The sequence below is a fragment of the Pan troglodytes genome, chromosome 2, assembly GCF_028858775.2.
Source record: "Pan troglodytes isolate AG18354 chromosome 2, NHGRI_mPanTro3-v2.0_pri, whole genome shotgun sequence".
Classification (NCBI taxonomy): Eukaryota; Metazoa; Chordata; class Mammalia; order Primates; family Hominidae; genus Pan; species Pan troglodytes.
Window position 1 is genome coordinate 145,924,315 of NC_086015.1, and position 21,698 is coordinate 145,946,012.

A 21,698-nucleotide genomic window follows, 5' to 3' on the forward strand; every position below is an offset into this window, starting at 1 on the left:
AAGATGAGGGTAGTTCTTTTGTTCTTAAATATGAAGAATTATTAAAAACCAACTGTGTGATTACTACAATTTAGTTTGTGCTGAAATAATTCAGGTGAATCAATCCATTCACAAACTTATCATCTATTATGATCCAGATACTATGCTAGACACTGGGGATTCATCTGAAAAAAATACAGATGAAGTCTCCTGACCTCATGTATCACATCCATGTATCATATCCTAGTAGAGAGACAATTCGTAAATAGGAATTTTAGACAGTGATAATGCAGTAGAAGAAATAACAAGGTAATGTGATAGAGACTGACTTGGGAAATGGAGTGGAGATTATTTGTATTTGGGTGGTCAGGGAAGGTCTCTCTAAGGATATTTGTGCTATTAAGTGTTCAGCAGAGAGAACAAATGTAAAGAACCTGAAGCAGGCAGTCCTGTAGGCATCCTAGAAGACAAACAGGTGAACATGACCTGAGAGTACTGAGGGAGAGGCAGAGTCTGGAGATGGAGATGGAGTCTAGGGTATTGTAGGACTAGATCTAAATCTGGATTTTTTTTTTTCTTCTCTGACTGGAGTCATGACTGCTCTTTTGTATATGTGGTTTGGGTAAGCTGCTTGAAGTAATATGCTGCTTCTGAATCTTGGATGCTACTGTTCATCATAACTCTGCCACTGGTCTCTGTATCACCTGTGTAGAAAAAACTGATAGGCTGCATAGATTATGTTAAAATACCCCAATTTATGCTGGATAAATAGTGTACCAGGCCAGGCACAGTAGCTCATGCCTATAATCTCAGCACTTTGGGAGGCCAAGGTGGGAGGACTGCTTGAGGCCAGGAGTTTGAGACCAACCTGGGCAACATAGACTCTTGCTACAAAATTTTATTTATTTATTGAGACGGAGTCTCTCTCTGTTGTCCAGGCTGGAGTGCAGTGGCACAATCTCGGCTCACTGCAACCTCTGCCTCCCGGGTTCAAGTGATTCTCGTGCCTCATCCTCCTGAGTAGCTGGGATTACAGATGTGTGTCACCATGCCTGGCTAATTTTTTTGTGTGTTTTTAGTAGAGACAGGGTTTCACCATGTTGGCCAGGCTGGTCTCGAACTCCTGACCTCAAGCGGTCTGCCCGCCTCGGCCTCCCAAGGTGCTAGGATTACAGGCATGAGCCACTGGGCCCAGTCCTCAATTTTTTTTTTAATTAGATGGGTGTGGTGGTGTGCACCTGTAGTCCTAGCTACTCAGGAGGCTGAGGTGGGAGGATTGTTTGAGCCTGGGATTTCGACACTATGATGAGCTATGATTGCACCATTGCACTCCAGCCTGGGTGACACAGCAAGATGCTGTCTCTTAAAAACAACAAAAAGTGTATCAGAGAGGTAAGAGAGGATTTCTGCAGCTGAGATGATCCAAAAAGACTTGTGAAGAACAGGGTGCAGTTGCAACACTGGCTTAGTTTGAAGTAGGAACAGCCCCCCCACCCCCAGCACTTTGAAAGGCCTCCTAGAATTATCTACCAAAGTAAGTTGGGATTCCCCAGTCTTAGAAATTAATCCAGCCCCTATGGGAGTCCTCTGGATAAAGAATCATCTAGGTCCAGCAACTTGCAAATGCCTCGGATTAAAGTGAAGCTATATCTACATCGCGCTCTATCTCGCTTGCTCTCCTGCTATATCACATGTGCGACATAGTTCTGAGCCATCTAAATTTTTTCCCTCAAACACGAAGTTTTGGGTACATCAGGGTTAGTGTTTTTCTGCTACTAACTAAAAATTGTGCTGCACTACAGAGAGTGTAAGCACACACGCATAAATACAAATATGTGCCACTGTTCACTGGCCACAAATTTACAGGAACAATCTTGACATTCCACCAAATAAACTTGGAACTGTATTAAACATTACAAAATGAGGAAGATTTACCATCTACTAGGGATAAGACAGAAAACAAACTCAATAGATTATCAACTGTTTTGAAGTAAATACATGAAAATGTTTGGAAAGACGGTCTGCTAAGGCCTCTTAGAAAAGACCTAACAAAGACTTTGAATTATGAGAAAGTTGTATTTAGGAAATTTTGGGAGTTAACGTGCTGGCTGAGACAGGGATGGAACACACCAGCCTGAACAGGATAGGGAGTATTTCCTCCAAATATAAGATACTCTGAAGTAAATTTATGTATTCTTTTAAAAACCTAAAACTTTAAAGGCACAATTTAGAGTTTTCTATATGATTATGGGAAGCAACAGGAATTATTCAAGAGGCGGAATTTCCAGTTTCTCCTCCATTACCTCTTAAAAGCAGAAGACAATAGCAACTCTATAATGGTTATAATACTTTAAAAGTTTGGTTAAAAATAAATTATTTGGCAGGGTATGATGATTCATGCCTGTAATTCCAGCACTTTGGGAGGCCAAGGTGGGCGGTGGCACTTGAACCTAGGAGTTCAAAGGCCAGCCTGGACAACATAGTGTGACCCCTTGTCTACAAAAAGACTTTAAAAAGTTAGCCGGGTGTGGTGGCATGCGCTTCTGGTTCCAGCTACTTGGGAAATTGAGGTGGGAGGATTGCTGGAGCCCAGAAGGTTGAGGCTGCAATGAGCTATGACTATGCCACCGCACTCCAGCCTGGGCCAAACAGCCTGACCCTCTGGGAGAAAGAGAGGAGGGAAGGAGCACTTACGGAGCTTCATTCAACTCTTGCCCAAATAACAGATCTGTCTTTTAAAATCAGATTCATAAACGTGACGACAAACTTATCCAATAGTTACATGTCCATACTTTTGAATTAATTGCAAACACATGTGTGACAATAGGAATCTTATGCCAATTTCAGATCACAAACTGGTTGTTAAAAAATATACAGACTCGGCCGGGTGTGGTGGCTCATGCCTCTAATCCCAGCACTTTGGGAGGCTGAGGCGGGCAGATCGCGAGGTCAGGAGTTCAAGACCAGCCTGATCAACACGGTGAAACGCTGTCTCTACTAAAAATACAAAAAATTAGCTGGGCATGGTGGCGGGCACCTGTAATCCTGGCTACTCGGGAGACTGAGGCAGGAGAATTGCTTGAACCTGGGAGGCAGAGGTCGCAGTGAGCCGAGATCGTGCCATTGCACTCCAGCCAGAATGATGGTGTGAGACTCCATCTCAAAAAAAAAAAAAGAAAAAAAGACCAGGCACAGTGGCTCACACCTGTAATCCCAGCACTTTGGGAGGCCAAGGTGAGCAGATCATGAGATCAAGAGATTGAGATCATCCTGGCCAATGTAGTGAAACCCTGTCTCTACTAAAAATAACAAAAATTAGCTGGGCATGGTGGTGCACACCTGTAGTCCCAGCTACTCGGGAGGCTGAGGCAGGAGAATCACTTGAACCCGGGAGGCAGAGGTTGCAGTGAGCCAAGATCACACCACTTGCACTCCAGCCTGGTGACAGAGGAAGACTCCGTCTCAAAAAAATAAATATATATATATATATACACACACACACACACACACAGACACACACACACACACAGAGCCTCGAGAGACCTGTGGATGGTTCACATCATAGGACTCAGTGCAGACAACCCCCAGTACCAGCCCAGAGCCTGATAGACTTGCTGGGTGGCTAGATCCAGAAGAGAGATAACAATCACTACAGCTTGGCTCTCAGGAAGCCACATCCCTAGGAAAAGGGGGAGAGTACTACATCAAGGGAACACCTCATGGGACAAATGAAGCTGAACAGCAGCCTTGAGCCCTAGACCTTCCATCGGACATAGACTACCCAAATGAGAAGGAACCAGAAAAACAATTCTGGTAATATGACAAAACAAGGCTCTTTAACACCCCCCAAAAAATCACACTAGCTCACCAGCAATGGAACCAAACCAAGATGAAATCCCTGATTTACCTGAAAAAGAATTCAGGTCAGTTACTAAGCTAATCAAAGAGGCACCAGAGACAGGTGAAGCCCAATTTAAAGAAATAAAAAAAAAAATAGAGGAAATACGGGGAGGCCAGGCATGGTGGCTCATACCTGTAATCCTAGCCCTTTGGGAGGCCGAGGTGGGTCGATCACTTGAGGCCAGGAGTTCAAGGCCAGCCTGAGCAACATGGCAAAACCCCGTCTCTACTAAACAAAAGAAACAACAACAACAACAACAACAACAACAAACAAAATGAGGGGAGAAAACTTCAGTGAAATAGATAGCATAAATAAAAAACAATCAAAACTTCAGGAAACAATGGATGCACTTAGAGAAATGCAAAATGCTCTGGAAAGTCTCAGCAATAGAATCGAACAAGCAGAAGAAAGAACTTCAGAGCTCGAAGACAAGGTTTTCAAATTAATCCAATCCAACAAATACAAAGAAAAAAGAATAAAGAAAAAATGAACAAAGACTCCAAGAAGTCTGGGATTATGTTAAACAACCAAACCTAAGAATAATTGGCATTCTTGTGGAAGAAGAAGAGAAATCTAAAAGTTTGGAAAACATATTTGGGGGAATAATTGAGGAAAACTTCCCCAGCCTTGCTAAAGACCTAGACATCCAAATACAAGAAGCTCAAAGAACACCTGGGAAACTCATCGCAAAAAGATAATCACCTAGGCACATTGTCATCAGGTTATCAAAAGTTAAAATGAAGGAAAGAATCTTAAGAGCTGTGAGGCAAAAGCACCAGGTAACCTATAAAGGAAAATCTATCAGATTAACAGCAGATTTTTCAGAAGAAACCCTACAAGCTAGAAGGGACTGGGGCCCTATTTTCAGTCTCCTTAAACAAAACAATTATCACCCAAGAATTTTGTATCCAGCGAAACTAAGCTACATAAATGAAGGAAAGATACAGTTTTTTTCAGACAAATGCTGAGAAAATTCACCACTACCAAGCCAGCACTACAAGAACTGCTAAAAGGAGCTCTAAATCTTGAAAAAAATCCTGGAAGCACATCAAAACAGATCCTCTTTAAAGCATCAATCTCACAGGACCTATACAACAAAAATACAATTTTAAAAAAAACAACCCAAGGTATACAAGCAACAAAAAGCACAATGAATGGAATAGCACCTCATATCTCAATACTAACATTGAATGTAAATAGTCTAAATGCTCCACTTAAAAGATGCAGAATTGCAGAATGGATAAGAATTCACCAACAAACTATTTGCTGCCTTCAGGAGACCCACCTAACACATAAGGATTCACATAAACTTAAGGTAAAGGGGTGGAAAAAGACATTTCATGCAAATGGACACCAAAAGCAAGGAGGAATAGCTATTTTTATATCAGACAAAACAAACTTTAAAGTAACCACAGTTAAAAAAGACAAAGAGGGACATTACATAATGACAAAAGGCCTTGTCCAATAGGAAAATATCACAATCCTAAATATATATGCACTTAACACTGGAGCTCCCAAGTTTATAAGACAATTACTACCAGACCTAAGAAATGAGATAGACAGAAACACAATAATAGTGGGGGATTTCAATACTCCACTCACAGTACTAGACAGGTCATCAAGACAGAAAGTCAACAAAGAAACAATGGATTTAAACTATACCCTGGAACAAATGGGCTTAACAGATGTTTACATAACATTCTACCAAACAACTGCAGAATATACATTCTATTCATCAGCACGTGGAACTTTCTCCAAGATAGATCATATGATAGGCCACAAAACAAATCTCAATAAATTTAAGAAAATTAAAATTATATCAAGCACTCTCTCAGACCACAGTGGAATAAAACTGAAAATCAACTCCAAAAGGAACCTTCAAAACCATGCAAATACATGGAAATTAAATAACCTGCTCCTGAATGACAACTGGGTCAAAAATGAAATCAAGATGGAAATTTAAAAATTTTTCAAGCTGAACAACAATAGTGACATGACTTATCAAAACCTCTGGGATACAGCAAAGGTGGTGCTAAGAGGAAAGCTCATAGCCCTAAATGCCTACATCAAAAAGTCTGAAAGAGCACAAATAGACAATCTAAGGTCATACCTCAAGAAACTAGAGAAACAAGAACAAACCAAACCCAAACCCAGCAGAAGAAAGGAAATAAGATCGGAGCAGAGCTAAATGGAATTGAAATGGAAAAAAAAATACAAAAGACAAATGAAATAGGCCGGGCGCAGTGGCTCACGCCTGTAATCCCAGCACTTTGGGAGGCTGAGGCGGGCAGATCACAAGGTCAGGAGATCGAGACCATCCTGGCTAACACAGTGAAACCCCGTCTCTACTAAAAAAATACAAAAAATTAGCCCGGCGTGGTGGTGGGCACCTGTAGTCCCAGCTACTCAGGAGGCTGAGGCAGGAGAATGGCATGAACCCGGGAGGCAGAGCTTGCAGTGAGCTGAGATTGCGCCACTGCACTCTATCCTGGGTGACAGAGCAAGACTCCATCACACACACAAAAAAAGAAACAAAAACCTGGTTCTCTGAAAAGATAAATAAAATTGATAGACCATTAAAAAGATTAATCAAGAAAAGAAGAGAGAAAATCCAAATAAGCTCAATTAGAAATGAAAGGGGAGATACTACAATTGACACCACAGAAATACAAAAGATCATTCAAGGCTACTATGAACACCTTTACACACATAAACTAGAAAACCTAGAGGAGATGGATAAATTCCTGGAAAGATACAACCCACCTAGCTTGAATCAGGAAGAATTAGATACTCTGAACAGACCAATAACAAGTAGCAAGATTGAAACGGTAATAAAAAAAATCACCAACAAAAAAAGTCCAGGATCAGATTCACAGCTGAATTCTACCAGACATTTAAAGAAGAATGTCACTATTCCACAAGACACAGAAAGAGGAAATCCTCCCTAAAGCATTCTATGAAGCCAGTATCACCCTAATACCAAAACCAGGAAAGAACATAACCAAAAAAAAAACAAAAAACAAAAAAAAAACAAAAAAAAAAAACAAAAAAACCAAACTACAGACCAATATTCCAGATGAACATAGATGTAAAAATCCTTAACAAAATACTAGCTAATTGAATCCAACAACATATCAAAAAGATAATCCACCATGATCAAGTGGGTTTCATACCAGGGATGCAGGGATGGTTTAACATATGCAAGGCAATAAATGTGATACATCACATAAACAGAATTAAAAACAAATCACATGATCATTTTAACAGACGCAGAAAAAGCACTTGACAAAATCCAGCATCCCTTTATGATTAAAACCCTCAGCAAAACTGGCATACAAGGGACATACCACAATGTAATAAAAGCCATCTATGACAAACCCACAGCCAACACAATACTGAATGGGGAAAAGTTGAAAGCATTCCCTCTGACAACTGGAATAAGACAAGGATGCCCACTCTCACCACTCCTCTTCAACATAGTACTGGAAGTCCCATCCAGAGCAATCAGAGAAGAAAAAGAAAGAAAGGGCATCCAAGTCAGTAAAGAGGCAGTCAAACTGTTGCTGTTTGCTGATGATATGAGTGTATATCTAGAAAACCCTAAAGACTTCTCCAAAATGCTCCTAGAACTGATAAAAGAAGTCAGCAAAGTTTCAGGATACAAAACTAATGTACACACATCAGTAGCCCTCCTATACACCAACAGCAACCAAGCTGAGAATCAAACAAAGAACTCAATTCCTTTGACAATAGCAGCAAAAGTATTTTGTTTTATTAGAAAAATAAAATACTTAGGAACATACCTAACAAAGAAGGAGAAAGAACTCTACAAGGAAAACTACAAAACACTGCTGAAAGAAATCACAGACGAGGCAAACAAATGGAAACACATCCCATGCTCATGGATGGGTAGAATCAACATTGTGAAAATGACCATACTGCCAAAAGCAATCTAGAAATTCAATGCAATTCCCATCAAAATACCACCATCATTCTTCACAGAACTAGAAAAAATAATCCTAAAATCCATATGGAACCAAAAAAGAACCTGCATAGCCAATGCAAGATGAAGCGAAAAGAACAAATCTGAAGACATCACATTACCTGATTTCAAACTATACTATAAGGCTACTGTCACCAAAACAGCATGGTACTGGCATAAAAATAGGCATATAGACCAATGGAACAGAATAGAGAACCCAGAAATAAACCCAATACTTACAGCCAACTGATTTTCAACAAAGCAAACAAAAACATAAAGTGGGGGAAAAGACACCCTATTCAACAAATGGTGCTGGGATAATTGGCAAGCCACACGTAGGAGAATAAAACTGGATCTGCATCTCTCACCTTATACAAAAATAAACTCAAGATGGATCAAGAACTTAAATCTAAGACCTGAAACTATAAAAATTCTAGAAGATAACATCGGAAAACCCCTTGTAGACATTGGCTTAGGCAAGGATTTCATGACCAAGAACCCAAAAGCAAATGCAATGAAAAGAAAGATAAATAGCTGGGACTTGATTAAATGAAAGAGCTTTTGCATGGCAAAGGGAAGAGTTAGCAGAGTAAACAGACAACCCACAGAGTGGGAGAAAATCTTCACAATCTATGCATCTGACAAAGGACTACTATCCAGAATCTACAATGAATTCAAACAAATAATCAAGAAAAAAAAAATCCTAACAAAAACTGGGCTAAAAACATGAAAAGGGCTGGGGGCAGTGGCTCATGCTTGTAATCCCAGCACTTTGGGAGGCTGAGGCGGGCGGATCACCTGAGGTCTGGAGTTCGAGACCAGCCTGACCAACAGGGAGAAACACTGTCTCTACTAAAAATACAAAATTAGCCGGGTGTGGTGGCACATGCCGGTAATACCAGCTAGTTGGAAGGCTGAGGCAGGAGAATCACTTGAACCTGGGAGGCGGAAGTTGCGGTGAGCCAAGATCACGCCATTGCACTCCAGCCTGGGCAACAAGAGCAAAACTCTGTCTCAAGAAAAAACAAAAAAACATGAATAGACAATTCTCAAAAGAAGATACACAAATGGCCAACAAACATATGAAAAAATGCTCAAGATCACTAATGATCAGGGAATTCCAAGTCAAAACTGCAATGCCGTACCACCCTACTTCCGCAAGAATGGCCATAATCAAAAAAATCAAAAAATAATAGCTGTTGGTGTGGATGCAGTGAAAAGGGAACACTTCTACATTACTGGTGGGACTGTAAACTAGTACACCACTATGGAAAACAGTGTGGAGATTCCTTAGAGAACTAAAAGTAGAACTACCATTTGATCCAGTAATCCCACTACTGGGTATCTACCCAGAGGTAAAGAAGTCATTACACGAAAAAGATACTTGCCCACGCATGTTTATAGCAGCACAATTCGCAATTGCAAAAATGTGGAACCAACCCAAATGCCCATGAATCAATGAGTGGATAAAGAAACCGTGATATATATATATATATATGTGGTATATATATATGTGATATATATATAATGATGGAATACTACTCAGCCATAAAAAGGAATGAATAAATGGCATTCGCAGCAACCTGGATGGGACTGGAGACTATTATTCTTATTCTAAATGAAGTAACTCAGGAATGGAAAACCAAACATCGTATGTTCTCACTCACAAGTGAGAGCTAAGCTTTGAGGATGCAAAGGCATAGGAATGACACAATGGACTTTCAGGACTCGGGGAAAGGTTGGGAAGGGGGAGAGGGATAAAAGACTACAAAATTAGGTTCAGTGTATACTGCTCGGTGATGGGTACATCAAAATCTCACAAATCATCACTAAAGAACTTACTCATGTAACGAAACACCACCTGTTCCTCAAAAACCTATGGAAATAATATGGAAATAAAAATTTATATATTTGTATAAATTATTTAAACATAATATAATCATATATCTATATATCCTTTATAAATGAGAGTTCATTTCCAGCCTAAAATGAGTACAACATACAAACCCACAAGTCTGGCTCTCCATTGTGCTTTAAGCATAGTGCACCAGAATATGAAATAGCTGGACAATTCCACAAAGGATTTCGACTAAACATTAAGTCGTCAGAGACTCAATTAACATACTGCTCCATATTTGCTTAATTACCTTAAACCAGTACCCTGGGTGTGGAAAGGGACGATTGAGCGAAGTCTTCCTCAGACTGCGGTTCACCTCACCAGAGCGAAGGAAGCTGCAGCGGGCTCCAGGAGCCCAGTGCGTCCCCACCGCAGGCCCCACCCACCCACGCCCCCCTTGCCGCAGGCCCCGCCCACCCAAGCCCGCCCTTGCCGCAGGCTCCTCCCTAGTGTCGTCGCTACAGAGGAGCAGAGGATGACGTGAGGACAGAGTCGCGAACATCTCCTCGGAGCGCAGCTGGGCCAGCGGTTCCCACAGCCCTGGAGCCCAACGTGCGCAGAAGCGCCTTTGGAGCTCCTCTCCCACAGATCTCTCGTCCTCTTCCTGGGCTAGGCCGCCCCAGGCGCGGCCCCTGCGACTCCTGGCACGGCCCCGTGCTCGGCTGCCGCCCTGGCGCGCGCCACACTGTCGTCCCCGGACGGGCGCGGACCGGCTCGGCCGGGGCGCCGGCGGCTGGGGAGGGGTCGCTGGCCCCGGGGCCGCGCATGCGCCGCCACCAACTTGGGGCTGTCAGTGGAGGGCGAGTGCTGGTTCTCAGGGGAGGCGACGCCCTTCGGGGCCAACGGGCCTCGAGCCGAGGCAGCAGTGGGAACGACTCATCCTTTTTCCAGCCCTGGGGCGTGGCTGGGGTCGGGGTCGGGGCCGGTGGGGGCCCCGCCCCCGTCTCCTGGCCTGCCCCCTTCATGGGCCGCGATGATGGCGGCCCTGTACCCGAGCACGGACCTCTCGGGCGCCTCCTCCTCCTCCCTGCCTTCCTCTCCATCCTCTTCCTCGCCGAACGAGGTGATGGCGCTGAAGGATGTGCGGGAGGTGAAGGAGGAGAATACGCTGAATGAGAAGCTTTTCTTGCTGGCGTGCGACAAGGGTGAGAGTTAGGCCCCTTTCTCCTCTGGACGCCCCTGTCCTCCAGACCTTTAGTCCTCTCCCCCGCCTCAACTTATATCGGGGCATTCCCTCTGTCTCAGGCGCCGAGTGTCTTCCCGCCTCGCCTGCTGCCTCAGGCGGTCTTCTCCTCACCGCCTCTGCCCTGTGAGTGTGGAGCTGGCGGGAGAGTGGAGCTGGGGCTGCGCCCTCGGAGCGCGGCACCGTGGGGGGTGGCTCTGGCCTTGGGGTCCGGGGTTTAGGTAGCGCCTTGGGAGCCCCGACCCCAGCGTTTTAGCGCCGCCCTTGCTACTGACCGCATGAATGACCTGGTCTTCTCTCTGGCTCGCAGTTCATTCCTTCCGGGAGTCGAGAGGCTAGTTTCCGACACTCCAGTCGGAAAATTCCGTCACCTTACCTTAGGATGCCTCGTATGGAGGGTTCTCATCACCTGGTTTTTGTTTTTCTTAAAAACAAAACCAGACCCTCTATTATTTAGCTTCACCTGACCAGTGCTTTAGCCAGTGACTGTTGACTGGCATTAATAACGGAATATCCTAGGTGGAGATACATGAAGTAAAGACGGGACGGAAGAAATTCTGCCTTAGTTGCCAAAACTTTCTCTGGATTTACGGAACGCCTTTGATTGTTAGTGCTTTTTATTGGAGAGAAAGATTTATTGCTCCCAGATCTTTCTTTGGGAGATAAAGATAGTGAAAAATAATTACAGGAATTACAAGGCAAAAATATGTGGAATATATTTAGCGCGTTATCCTTTTTTTAGTCTAGAAGTTAATCATTTTTATGGCCATATTAAGGCCATGTCACGCAATCATCCTTTGTAGTGATGTATATAACAAAAGGGATAGGAAATTGATTGCCCTAAGACTGCTTTTGTTTCCTACATGGAAACACTAAAATTTTTCTTTTTCCAAATTTATATGGCTGTACACTTAGGAAAACTCTGTTAGAAACATGCAAACTTCTGGAACAAACCCAAAGGGCAGTTTACACTATGAAAAGACTAACTACACAGGATTTTTGTTTGTTTGTTTGTATGTGTGAATGTGTAATTAATAAATGACAGCCTTCCTAACCTCTCCTCCTGCTTTTGAAATAGGATTTTATTTACATGATTTTTTGAAAACAATTGACATATAAACAAAGTCCACCTATGTCTGTGGTTGAGCCATTTTTATGTTCTTATGTAATAGTATTAAATAATATTATGAAAGCAATATTAATAATATTGTTAAAGTACACCATGGACACAACTTTGAGCAGTCTTTGAGATGTAAAGCAACAGAATATATATCTACAACGTCACAAAAATAGGGTCTGCGGATTATGTAAAATTATTTAGTATTGCTGGAGTGGGTTGCCTGAGTTCTCTTCCCTCAAAAGTTCTGAGAGAGGAAGGGGAGAAGATTGTGTTGTACTAAAATGAGTAAGTGCTGGCTCCATGTATTCCAGCTCACTGTGCAATGGTTATTTTAAAGCAAACAGAAAGTATGTCAAGAAAGGAAATTTGATATTCCTGTCAAACTGAGGACAGAAAAATATCAGTGGAATATGGTTGAGCAAGTATTTGTGCATTGTGTATATTTAGGATTATTGCATGACATATCTCAAACAAAAGAGAGTTTTAATTTATGATAGTTGTATAGCCTATTTAGTAGTACCAGGTGAAATACCTTGATATCCTTTGTCAGTTTTTTATTTTATAACATAATTGAGATGAGAGACTTGGCTTTGGGGGGGTAGGGTGGAAATTAAATATGCATATTTTCCCCATATATAAATTAGAAATTTTTAAAACAAGTGAGCTAAAATGGGGATTTTCTGTTTCAGGTATGTCTAAACAACTTCTTGAGTTAGATTTGGAAAAATAGCATAATTCTTACGCATACTTATGGGGTACATTTACATTTAAAAAGTAACTTTGAGTTATAGGAATATTCTTTTGATTACGTGTTTGTATTCGCTAATATTGTTAGACTTTTAAAAATGTTACCTAAACCAATCTAAAAGTGAACAATTTCCTGAAGTAGCTATGGCTTCCACCATTACACTGGAGCCTTCCTCAGACCAAATGTTAAACATTCACTAAAGCAGCTATTGGGGTCGAGTGTTCATGCTTTTCATAGAGGATTTCATTTAAACCCCACAACCCCATGAGCCAGATCTGTTGTTGTCCTCAATTTGTAGATGAGGAAAATGAGGCTTAGCAAAATTTTAAAATTACTTTGCCCAAGGTTACATTGGTTAGAAAATAGTAGAACTGGCATTTATCTTGAGCCTGCACTCCTAACCACTACGTTATATAGATCTGGTTGTAGGTGAATGAGTGAACATCATTTGTGTCAGAAAAGACACATCCATATTTGGACTTACTAGTTGAAGTTACATTTTCTTTGTATGGATGCTTTATAAACCTTGATTTCTGTGTATTACATTTGTTCAATGAAGGGTAAAAAGCAAGCATGGTACTTCAGTAGCACCAGAGTAAATCAACTCTAGAGTATCTATGGTGTTCTAGAGTGTCTCATTCTTTTCATGTAGCATTCTTGTTGTACATATGCAAAATGTTCATAACATATTCTTCTTAGGAAAAATTGAGGAATTCCTAAAGCAAAAATTGTGGAGATGAGATGGATATGTGTATGTTAGTGGATGGGTGGCCCTTTGAAAGATGTGTACAAATTAAAGAGTACAATAAATGTAGGAAAGAGAAAAGAAAAAGATTTATAGTTTGTGATAGCTGGCTTTTATGTAAGTAAGTTCGGTAGATTTAGGCAACTGCTGATCTAGGTAGTGGCCACTTAGTAATGGCTGTTAGTGATCTTCATAGTGGGTGAGGATCATCTCAGAGGTAACATTGAATCCTTTCTTTGTAAAGGAAAACCTTAACTGAAAGTTACTGTGCCAGCAATATATAAAGTGAAGTCTAGGACCCCCAGATAAAATTCTCAGAAAGTACACTCATGTTCTTTCTAGAGATAGAAAGCTATATAAATTCAGAGGTAAAACTTAATTGAAACAAGAGCTGACTATAAATATGTTGTTTTATGAAAAATTAAGTAGTGATTCTTACAGCCATGGCTTTGTCCTCTCTCATTGAGAATTAGTGTCATAATGAGCCTCTTTTATTTGTAGGCACCTATGGTGTCCCTCAGGTCTGTTAACAGGAGAAAGGGTAAATAAGTTTATTTAGAAAACACCTAAACTAAGTGTAGTTCATGTTAATTTTCCTCTAAAAAAAAAAACCTGTTGAGTAGATGGTAGTTTTTAGTACATATTTGTAAATATAAACCTGCATAAACTGTTTGATTTGCTGATGATCATTAATCAGTTCATGTGGAGGAAAGAAAGTATGAAATGATTCAGTCCCTGCCAACTCTCCATGGAGAGTATTTTCAGGAAATCTGATGTGCGGTAAATGAGTCAGAAGCCCCTTCTTGAAATTTCAGCATGGGGTTAGCGGGAGGGATGGAGAGAGCAGGTTTTCACCTTTATCAGTGGGCTCAGCCTAGTCTCAGTGTCCTGTGTCACCTTTGTGGTAAGATTTGCTATGTTGTAAGGAAAAATGTTTTGATGACTGTATTTCTTTTTTTTTTTTTTTTTTTTTTTGAGATGGAGTTTCTCTTGTTGCACAGGCTGGAGTGCAGTGCAACCTCCGCCTCCCAGGTTCCAGCGATTCTCCTGCCTCAGCCTCCTGAGTAGCTGGGATTACAGGTGCCCACCACCACGCCCGGCTAATTTTTTTGTATTTTTAGTAGAGACAGGGTTTCACCATGTTGGCCAGGCTGGTCTCAAACTCCCGACCTCGAGTGATCCACCCGCCTCGGCTTCCCAAAGTGCTGGGATTATAGGCGTGGGCCACCGTGCCTGGCCTGATGACTGACTTTCTCCATAAGCTTTGTGTACCTTTGGGCTAAGGATGCTTTAAAAATGTGCAACAACTCTAGAGAGAAGCCAGAGTCAGAAGAAAAAAGTGCAGCATTTCTGAGAGAAGTAATATTAAGCTGCTGTTTTTTAAACACCTTATTTATATATAATGGGCCTTTAAAATTTTTTTACTTATTTGAGAAGAGATTTTGAAATCTGGTATTAGAGAGGATGGTGGTGGGAAGAAACAAAAAATGCAGAGTACTGAGTATTGGTGTGAAGTGTTATGTTGACAATGGGGCACCTAATGTAAGGAGGTATGTGCTGTGAGGAAAAAACTTTGCAGAAATGAGAGGTAAAGAGGGTATTGTAGGCAGCATTCTATAAACACTTCACAAATCATCATAGACATAGCATTTATGTACTTTATATAGGAAAGCTTTTCAAATAACCAAAGTTTTACAATGTAATAGTTGAAAAACATTGCCATGGGGAACGGTTCAGGGATACTTTAACAACAGCAACGAAAGACTCAAATTGCGAAAATCTTAGTGGATAATTTATCTCTAACAGACTAGTAATTCAGCAGCTAGCTGCCTGGTAGTTCTATGATACTGGTAATTCTTTATAGTGATCACGCAACTTTGCTGCTCTTTTTCTGTAAGTCACAATCAAACTATACTTATCAAGCTGTTAATTGTGTTAAGGCACTGTGAAAGTGCTTTATCAAGAAAGTACTGAGTACATCCCTATCCTTTAGGAGAATATTCTTTAATGGAGATGCTCTCTTGTGCTCTAGTGAGGAGAAGTAAGGAAACAAAAGTATGTTTGTATTAAATATATCTGTCTGAAGGGAAGAAGCAAGTGCTCAATTTAACTTAAATGGCCTATATGTGATTTGGAGAATGGGATATTACGTGTACAGGGTCAGTCTTTTATCTGGGCAGTTAAAAAAAAATGTAACCCAAGGCAGACTCCTAGCCATACCTTGTATATAGACTTGGAGGAAGAGTGTGAAAAGATTAAATTTTATTATATAGGTATTATCGTAACCTAATAATTCCTCTTCTACCTTGCTGCCAGTGCTCTAAATATCTTCTTCATTGCTAACTCTTCCAAATTTAATGATACTGAGAAATTTAAGATTTAAGATCAGTAGTTGAATAGGTAATGAGGATTTCAAAAGTTATCACTAAGATGTGATTAACTAATGACTTTTAGGAGCCTAGATGAATGATAAGGTCTAAAAGAATTCCAGCACTGTATCAATATAGTCATGAGACTCAGTAGATTTCTTTGGATGCCAAAGCTTTGTTATGTATAAAGTGGGGGTGACTGGCACTGTTATTAATAGCTTCTGTTAATTTTTAAACATATGTTTTTCTAGATTAACATATTGGCCAGTAATATATTTTTCTAGTTTTATAAATATGTATAATTCAAATGTATATGAGATTAAATTTAAGCAACACAATAAATCCTTTCTGAGACTGTGTTGCAACAACCTGATATAAACTAAGTTTTAAACAACTTACAGCAGCATTGTGAATGGGATCTCATGTCATTTATCAGACTCTAACTACAAAATAAACATTGCTTTTGACTATTTTTCTAATAGAGTTAAGAATATGCTGTTTATAATTTTTATCAACTGATTTACTATGAAAAAATCAGCATTACCTTCTGTGCTATAGTATAATTTTTTCCGGCAGCAGTGTGAATCTTTGCTCTTTTGCCAAATGATATTCATTATTATTAATGGTCCTCATTAAGATTCATAAGCAACTAAGAAATTATGGTAATAATTGTCTTTTTACAAAAATGTTCAAAGTGTTATAAACAGTTTAGCTTACCATGTTTTTTAGTATCTTTAATTTTGAAGGTTTCATTTACAATAATATGGTTATAAATACATTGGGGTCTGTAATACAAGTTTTGCACATTTGATAAAGCTACATTTTAAATCATTTTCACTGTAGAAAGTCTGCATGGGTTTTTTTTTTTTTTTTCCTTTTTAGAATTTGGTTCAAGCTAATTTGAAGTTTGATGTCAGTTAACATTTTTATCAGTATTGTCATTTATATTTCCAGATCCAGCAACTGAACTTGATCATGTCTTTTTATTTTTTCACATCATCATTCTTTTTCCTCTTAATAAAACTTTCTGTTTTAAGCATCATTGGTAATATTTCAGTTAGAATGTTGCAATTGCCACACTCAGGTTTGTTACAGAAACTTGGTTTGAAAAGCTTTACAAATTTTTTGACATTAAATTCTCTCACACTTCACAACTAACTTCAAATTTGGCTAAATAAAATTAAACTGAACAACATTGATACTCTCTTTGCCATAAAATCAAACGAGATGCTAATGAGGAAGAGGTGGAATCACCTGTTCTTAATCAGTATTGTAACATTTCTCCATTGTATTTCTCAAGGGTTTATTACAGTTGGCCAGAGTAAATTTGTTGCTAAGGATCTATGGGATCACTCTGGTATTTTGTATACTAGTTCATTTTTTTTAAATTGCTGGTTAGGACTCACTAAATTGATTTTATGACTGTTAATGGGTTGCAACCTGCAGTTTGGAAAACATTGGTTTGGAATGATCATTGGCTGAGCCGCAGAGAGGCACAAGATGAATTCAGAATGTTAACAAGGTCTAACTAAGTCCTATAGGGCTTTGTAGGCCACAGTAAAAATTTGGCCTTTATTTTAAGTGTGATAGAAAAATCACAAAGTTTGTAAGCTTGATATGTTTTGAATTTTTTTTTTTTTTTTTTTTTTGAGACCGAGTCTCGCTCTGTCGCCCAGGCTAGAGTGCAGTGGCGTGATCTCGGTTCACTGCAAGCTCCGCCTCCCACGTTCACGCCGTTCTCCTGCCTCAGCCTCCCAAGTAGCTGGGACTACAGGTGCCCCCCACCATGCCCGGCTAATTTTTTGTATTTTTAGTAGAGGCGGGGTTTCACTGTGTTAGCCAAGATGGTCTCCGTCTCCTGACCTCGTGATCCGCCTGCCTCGGCCTCCCAAAGTGCTGGGATTACAGGCATGAGCCACCGCGCCCGGCCTGTGTTTTGAATTTTTAACCGATAACTCTAGCTGTGGAGTGCAGAGTGGATTGAAGGGGTGGGGCTAGAGCAGGAGTGAGCAAACTATGGGCCACAGACCATATCTGCCTGTTCTGTGAGGTCTTGGAGCTAAAACTGGTTTTTTACATTTTATATTTCAAATGGTTAAAAAAAATTTCGTAACACATGAAAAGTCTATAAAATTCAAATTTCAGTGTCCATAAACAAAATTTTCTTAGAACACATCCACTATCATTTGTTTACATATGGTCTATGGCTGCTTTTGTGTTGAAAGGGCAGAGTTGAGTAGCTGTGACTGAGAGTGCATGGCCCACAAAGCTTAAAATATTTACTCTCTAACCCTTTTTCAGAAAACTTTCTTGACCCCTGTGCTACAGTATAAAGTATTAGTAAGTAATATAAGTTGCAATAGGGAAAAGAGTAAACAAGGAAGGGGGTGAGTGTGGGCTCAGTGGAGTCAGGGAAGTGAAAAATTACAAAATACAGGGCTTGAGGAGTTGGTCCATGTGAATCCCACCTGAGTTTGCTAAAGGCACTTAAGGAGTTAGGCTCCTACCCTCCCTGGAGGCTGAGAGATAGGGGCCCTGTCTTCAGGTGTTGGCTGGAACAAAAGTAAATTTTTATGTCAGCTTTGAGTTTTCTCGGGCAGGCATTTTAAGAGGGGCTAGGGTCATCCTAGGGATCCGGCCTTCAGCTGTTAGAAACACTTAAGTGTTTTGTTCAAGTTTATATGGGCCAAGGTGGAGGCCTTGTGGAGAAGGGCTCAGAAAAGCCTGACTAGAGTTTGGTTAAGGAGAGAATCTTGGTCAGCAGCTGTGTTAGTTAAGAGGCTATTGCAGAGTCCAGGAGGAAGATCATGGGGGTTTGGACTGCGGGTAGCAGTATACATGGAGACAAGTAGATGATTATGGGAGATATTTTAGAGAGGGGGCTAAGAAGACGTGCTGTTGAATTGGTATACGGCAGTGATATTAATAATTTTCATGGTTTGAGAAGCCTTCGCTTCAAAACGTACTCCCTGTGGAACTGATTGAAAATGGTTTCTTTTTCCTTGACTGAAAAAGACTACCATCTAGCCAAAAAAGTAAACAGATTATGTTGCACTTCCTTCTATGTGTTATATTTTAAAAGACAAAAGATGTAACTCTTGAAAGCAACTTCGTTATAAAATGAATGGCATTTATATATTTGTCTGTCATACACAGGCATTTTGAATTGTAATCCTTGTTCTATAACTAGCTTCTTGCTGTCTATTCTAAGTTTTCTAACCTCTTTTTACATATATACTCATCCTAAAAATTAAGAGGGTTCTGGTCTTTTTTTTTTTTTTTGACATAGTGCATTGTTTTAAATGAATTGCAAATATAAACTTCTCTGAAATGCTTAGCAACCACTCTAGGTTTCCTGTAGGTTCTGTGACTATAATGTGATTTTTCATTTGCATGACTGTGTTAGCTGTAGCAGGGTGGAACTTTTTATTTTTAGGGATGAAAATTATTTATTTGGTTTTGATTTTTAGGGATTTTCTTTCTTTCTTGTATAGCTCCTTGACTACAATAGAAATAATCTTTAAAACCTTAGGGCTGGGCACGGTGGCTTGTGTCTGTAATCTCAGTACTTTGGGAGGCCAAGGCGGGCAGATCAGTTGAGGTCAGGAGTTCGAGACCAGGCTAGCCAACATGGTGAAACCACATCTCTACTAAAAAACCAAAAATTAGCCGGGTGTGGTGGCAGCTGCCTGTAATCCCAGCTACTCAGGAGGCTGAGGCAGGAGAATCGCTTGAACCCAGGAGGCAGAGGTTGCAGTGAGCCAAATGGTGCCATTGTACTCCTCCAGCCTGGGTGACAGAGCGAGATTCTGTCTTAAAAACAAAACAAAAACTTTAAAGCTGGAATATATGATATTTGTAATGTACTTTCCTTTTTAACAGCAATCTAAACTTTTAAATATGTAGCAGTTATTTTTGTCTATTTGCTATACCTGAAATTTATAAAATGTCATAAGGATTTATTTGTGTAGCTCTTCCTACGTTTCTGTCTCTAGCAATATGGTTGATTAGATAATCTGAAAACCTTTCTTCTTCAAATCTCCTAGAAATTATAGCTAAAATATAATGAACATCCAGTTAAATGAACAGCTGAGCTTTCAAGAAAGTAGGGGAAACAACCAAGATACAAAAGTGAAGAAAAAACTGAAAAACAGGAGTTTGTGAGCTGACACTATGGCTGCTCCATGGGTGGGGATAAGAGTTACTGTTCTGGGCATTGCAGGGATTTGAGTCTTAATGCCCATATGAGAACAGGTTACAAGGCCTGGAGACTGTACAAAGTGAGGAGTTGGATTCAACATCTAAGCATAAAACCAGGATCCTTAAAGGACTGTACCTTCAGCAAAGAGGTAGATGAGGAGAAAAACCAATCTACCAGCACATGGAGACTTTGAAGAAGCTTGTTTGTGTTACTGTGGGCTCTGAATAAGGCTAAAAATAAGACACCTTTAAGAATACATAACCATGGTCCTGCCTCTTGTTGTCTTGGAGTTCAAATTAATACTCCTTTCAGATAATTAAACTGTCATACAGCGACTACAAAATAATTATGTTTAAAATGATGAGAAAGTTAAAATAAGGAAATGAAAACATAAGGAAATAAGAGAGTTGGAAAGAAATCTGGTAAAACTTATGCAAATAAAAAATACAGTCATTAAATTTTTAAGAAATCAGTGAATGGGTTAAAGGAGGAATGTGAATGGAAGCTAAAGGAGAAATAAGTGAGTGGGAGAAATATGTGAAGAAATTACCCAGAATGCAGGAAAGAGAGAGGAAAAAAAGAAAAAACAGGAAATCTTGAGAGACACAGATGTTGAAATGGGAAGGTCTAACTTAATGTCTAATGGAAGTTGACAAGAGAAAAAGCAATATGGAGATGAAGCAATATTTGAAGAGAGAATGGCTGAAAATACTGAAGAATTAATGAAGGGTAGAAGTCCTTAGATTTAGAAAGCCTAGGCCAGAGGTGGTGGCTCATGCCTATAATCCCAGCACTTTTGGAGGCCGAGGCGAGAGGATTGCTTGAGGCCAGGAATTTGAGACAAGCCTGGGCAACATAGCGAGACCTCATCTCTATAAAAAATAAAAATTAAAAAAAAAATTGAAAGCCTAATGAGTCCTAAGCAGAATAAATAAAAAATTACTTTTCACCTGGACACATCACGATAACAAAGTATAGCAGAATTTTTATGTGTAGCATTCTACTACTAAGATGTTGAAATAGAGTCACCTGAAATAAGATTTTAAATGTCACTTTCCAGTAATAGCGATAAATTTTCACTGGTCTATCTATGGTCACTATTGGTTCAACTCGTGACTTAGAGTATCACTTTGTGAAGTGTCTGTCTGATAAGGTTTTCCCAGGGAGCATTTGTGTCTAACTATTAACTACTAGTACTATGGGGAAAATATTTCTTTTTGTGACTAGTTTTCTTCTTGAGGGACCTAAGGAAATACATTGTCAAGAAAACTATCACCCAGCTTCCTTCAAAAGAAGTTGTATGTGTGAGGCAGGGAGTTTAAGGCCATAGATTAAAAATAGTAGCAAATTTACTTGAAATTTTAATAAATAAAATATGTTACCTGTCTTTCTTACTCACTTATTTAGCCCAGTTTTAGTATTTTCTTTTTCTGTATCATGAAATCATTTCTTTTTCTATTTTCTATGCTGATTGTTCTTTCCCTGTTTATTTATAGACTTCTAATGAGCAACTGTATTTGCACATCACGTAAAATGACTTATTTATCTATTGTTTAACAAGTCAAATGAAACA

The 21,698-nt window shown here is 39.9% G+C and overlaps 1 protein-coding gene across 8 annotated transcripts in view; it reads left to right on the forward strand.

Annotated features, from left to right (window-relative positions):
* Positions 1-10,213: 10,213 nt before the first annotated feature.
* The window catches only part of TRPC1 (transient receptor potential cation channel subfamily C member 1), an 83,575-nt gene continuing 72,090 nt past the window's right edge, over positions 10,214-21,698 (forward strand). For 7 of the 8 annotated variants that reach the window (XM_003950208.6, XM_003310031.7, XM_054681134.2 and 4 more), the window contains exon 1: positions 10,214-10,904. In XM_003950208.6, coding sequence (XP_003950257.2) covers positions 10,733-10,904 — 172 coding nt within the window. In that variant the 5' untranslated portion in view covers positions 10,214-10,732. The remainder of the gene's footprint in view (positions 10,905-21,698) is intronic. The other variant, XM_054681133.1, reaches the window with a different exon arrangement.